Consider the following 4,597-nt stretch of genomic DNA (forward strand, 5'->3'; position numbering starts at 1 on the left):
TCTCTCTCTCTCTCTCTCTCTCTCTCTCTCTCTCTCTCTCTCTCTCTCTCTCTCTCTNTCTCTCTCTCTCTCTCTCTCTCTCTCTCTCTCTCTCTCTCTCTCTCTCTCTCTCTCTTATACTTACTTAGGCATAAGAAAGTAAAATAAAATTCTTATAGTTGTAAGCTCTACATGATATTTATGGGAAAATACACTAGGATAGAAATCTGTGATGGAATTGTCAGCTTTGCTAGTGAAAGGAATATGAGCACAAGTGTTTATGTGTTGTTTGAAGACACCTTGATTGAATTCAGGTCTCTCCCAAACATTTAGAGGAAAAGAAAGGTAAAAAAATATTTTATTAACACTGTATTAATTTTGATCTTCTCCTTGCTTTTATAAACAAAAGTAAACAACTTCCAGATAAGGGCAAAAGTATGTTGATTGTTAAAAGTAATCAGGAACAGATGGTATTAGTAGCACTTCAGCACCTTCCTTAAGGTATCATAGGGAGATGGAATTAGTGCACATGCTTAATAGTATTTCCAGACCCCCATTTTCTGCAGGTTGACAAGACATATACCCAAAGTCTAAACAAGTTTCAAGCATATGATCACACAAACTGATTCTGCACGTGTGGCTGACTTCACATAAGCATTAAAGAATTCACAAACTACTATAACATTTTATCTTCCCTCTTTATTTGAATAATGTAATTGTTGGACACATTTTACTGAAAAAGTAAAGTCACTTTGGTTATCCAGAGTTTTCTCATGGCATTTTTAACCTCTGTATTCCTAAGGGTATAGATCAAGGGGTTTAACATGGGAGTGATCATAGTAAAACATACAGACACAGCTTTATCCATAGGGAAAGTGGCTACTGGCCTCACATACAAGAATATACAGGGAACAAAAAACAAGATCACCACTGTGATATGAGAGCTGCAGGTAGAAAGGGCTTTTCGCCTTCCTTCTGAACTGCCACCCTTCAGGGAAGTGAGAATAACAACATAGGAGACAATTAATATGAGAAAGATTGACAGGCACATGATTCCACTGTTGGCAATGACCAGTAGACCAAGAACTTTGGTATCCATGCAGGCGAGTTTCAGCAATGGGAACAAATCACACATGAAGTGATCAATAACATTAGGACCACAGAAGGGAAGATGGACCATAAAGAGAAGCTGAATGGTGGCATGTATGGAGCCCCCCATCCAGGCTGCTGCTACCAGCAGGTGGCACACACAAGGATTCATGATGGTCATGTAGTGCAGGGGTTTACAGATGGCCACATAGCGATCATAAGCCATCACCACAAGGAGGATGATGCCAACACCACCAAAAAAGTGTTCTGCAAAGAGCTGGGTCAGACAGCCTTCCACAGAGATAGTTGTTTTCTCATAGAGTAAATCCACAACCATCTTAGGAGCAATGACTGAGGAGTAGGTAGCATCCATGAGGGACAGGAAAGTTAGAAAAAAGTACATGGGTGATCTCAAAGTTGAGCTGACAGTCATGGTTATGAAAATGAGCATGTTTCCTATAATTGTGACAATATAGATGATTAAAAAAATTACAAAGAATATTTTTCGAAGTTCTGAACTTTGTGTCAGGCCTAGCAGAATGAATTCAGTTACATTGTTTTTATTTTCCATTTTGATAAATCTTCTGACATCTTCCTCATTAGTTCATATTCTTGTTGTCGTTGTTGTTGATGTTTTACTTCATTTTTTCTTCTAATAAAATTTTGCCTATAATTTGCCTAAAAGACCCAGTTATTTTATTTCAAAGTTAAATCAATCATTATTCTTCTGCATGAAACTGTTCACTCTGCTAGGGATATATTTTATATTGTATAAATGAAGGAATTCAACATCTTTAGTGTTAAGGATTATAATTCATCTGCCTTTCATCTGAGAGGTAAATAGTGATAGTAAATTCCTTTGAGCTGTCTAGTTTCTCTGTGCCATATGGAAAGGAGAAATGAGTCAACTTCCTTTGTCAATGACTATAATGCAACAGATTCATATTCTTAGATATTGTTTTAATAGCTTTAATATTTAATCTTTAATATTGTTTTAATAATTCTTAGATGTTTTAAATATATACTCATGTTTCAATCTTGTTTTACATTTTTGATGAAATTATAGATAACATTAATGAATGTTTGTCACTTAAGTCATATGGGAAGAGAGGGTTTAAGCTTGACTGAGATAAGAGACAGTACTGTGTAACAGATAGATTAATAATCATAGAGTCACAAAGACCTAAATTCAAATTCTGTCTCTGGCTATAAGATCCTGTGCAAATCACTTAACCTATGGGTTAAATCTAGCTGTCTCTTTAAATCCAAAAGCTGCAACACACTTGCTTAACTGCAGGGGGTTTCAGAGCTCCCTTGTTAGGTTCTTGAATCCTTTGAAATCATGTCTGTTTAAAGAGAAACAAAAAATTCATTGAGTTAGAGCAATAATAACCATAACTGATACTTAAAGGGCACTTTAAAGTTAACAAAATGCTTTACAAACAATTCTTGATTTAAGCTAAAAAATAACTCTTCAAGGTAAGCATGTAGACATCATTCTGATTTTACTTATGTATAAATGGAGATTTTAAACCCTTGGACTTCATCCCCCAGAAGTCCCTTAGTCTTTCCCCAAATTTCTTTTAATCTCTCCACCACCTTTTGTGGTCATGTTTGTATAAGTTCTGAGGCTCTGCCTCTCTCTTCCCTCTCTTCTACATGACTGCAGTTGAGTTAGTTACCTTTTTAGCTTTAGTTTCTTTTTAATTCTAGTTACTATTAATAAACTATAAATATTATACTTGGAGATATTGTATATTAATTTTAAAACCTACCCTGATGAGGTTGAAACTCAAAGAGATTAAGTTGGTTAACCTTGAGCACCCAGCTGGTAGTTCAAGACAGGATGCAAATATAATAATTCTGCTTCCAAGATCCAAATTTTAATCATTGTGCCCTGCTGAGTAGTGGAAGTGGGGAAGTCTTCTTAAGAAAGGTTACGCAGTGAGAAGGAGAAAAAAAGATGTTTGACAGGAAGGAAAGCTGCATTTTTAATAAAGAGTAAGGGGTGAGCAATTAGCATGGCAGAGATATCATAAAGAAATGCCTAAAAAGACTATTAACCTTTGATTACATATGATTCGTATTTAATCACATCTCAGTATCAATAGTCAGTCCTCATTTTAGTATAGAATCATAGATTCGGAGCCAAAATGGAGCTTATAAATTATCATGAGGAAATTGGAGTGATCAGAGATCAGGACCTCACTCAAGTTTATAAAAGTATCTAATACTATATTAGGATTCACACTCAGCTTATATGATACCAAAACTATTTGGAGAATAGGGAAATGGAATCTTTCAAAGGTACATTTAGGAATTTCATTATTCTCCATAACTAGAATGAAAAATGAAATCTGAGACAATTTTTACTCAGAACTTATTATCTCTCCATCTAAAACCTTCCACTCATTTCAATTTTCCAATTATTCTATTAAAGTCTCGACATGTTCTTCCATCCATATGATTAGTCTTCTTGTCATCCTCACTCTTTCAAAATCACCTCCTATATTTTATTAGTTGTCATAGCCTATCTTCTGCCTTCACAACTTCCAACAGCATTTCTGTGGGAAGCCAATAAGAGAATAGATAAAAATCTGAGACTCCTCTTTTGACCCCTTTTGTGATCCTTGTGATTTCTTCTTGAAAAATATTATGGCCTTACTGAAAAGCTTTAAGTTCCTATCAAACCTGAATTTAAAGGGTTAACACTGTTAACACAGCAAGGAATGCTGCTGCCTGTTATAGCTAAGGCCAAGATACTCCCCAACTTGGCTTTCTGATAAGAACCTAGTCAAAATTCAGCCTTGGCCTTGGTCTATTCTGAAGCCAATGTTTTGTGTTTTGATGTGACTTAATTTGTAACTTCTGCGCATCTGCAAAGTTTCGGGGGGGGGTTCTTTTGTGTGAAATGAGTCTTGAAATATATACAATAAACTCCATGCTCCTGGAGCCAGAGCTGGAAGCATGAAGTAAAAGACATTTCCCTTGTCCTGTCCTTATTTCCTTATCAACTAAACTGTCCTTATCAGAGATGATAAAGAGATCTCCACACATTTCCTCCTTTAAACTTGCCCAGCCATCACCCTCTTACAGGTCCTCTTCACCTCAAATTGGGAATATTACGCTATTTTTCTGGTATATTGTCTGGTCCTAAGTCTCACTCTATTCCAACACATGCTCCACTCTGCTGCCAAATTGATTTGCCTAAACCTAGGTATAATTATTTAATACACACCACTCCCTACTTGCCACCCCACCCCCCTGCCTATAGATACACACCCAATAAACTCAAATTTTCATTTACTTCTAAGATGAAATAACAAATTCTTCCTTTTAACATTTAATTCTTTCACAACCTGATCCTATCTTACCATTCCTCTATTACTCCAATTCCCTCTATTCACTTTACAATTATAATGAACTACTTTCTGTTAAATGTAACATAACACTATTATTTTCCATCTAGTAAATTTGTGCCTTTACAGTGATTGGACTTTAAATATAGAGTTTTTGCTCTCTTTACCTC

At 35.7% G+C, this 4,597-nt stretch overlaps 1 protein-coding gene across 1 annotated transcript; it reads right to left on the reverse strand.

The window, feature by feature from the left end:
• Positions 1-709: 709 nt before the first annotated feature.
• On the reverse strand, positions 710-1,651 carry LOC123255025 (olfactory receptor 4C6-like). Its single transcript, XM_044683895.1, has one exon. The coding sequence runs from the start codon at positions 1,637-1,639 to the stop codon at positions 710-712; it is 930 nt and encodes a 309-aa protein (XP_044539830.1). The 5' UTR covers positions 1,640-1,651.
• Between the last annotated feature and the right edge of the window lie 2,946 nt (positions 1,652-4,597).

Source organism: Gracilinanus agilis, unplaced genomic scaffold, assembly GCF_016433145.1.
Source record: "Gracilinanus agilis isolate LMUSP501 unplaced genomic scaffold, AgileGrace unplaced_scaffold37834, whole genome shotgun sequence".
In the NCBI taxonomy this organism is placed as follows: domain Eukaryota; kingdom Metazoa; phylum Chordata; class Mammalia; order Didelphimorphia; family Didelphidae; genus Gracilinanus; species Gracilinanus agilis.

Bases quoted from the DNA above. Each gene is read 5' to 3' on its own strand.
- LOC123255025 (XM_044683895.1), bottom strand. From the start codon at position 1,639: ATGGAAAATAAAAACAATGTAACTGAATTCATTCTGCTAGGCCTGACA.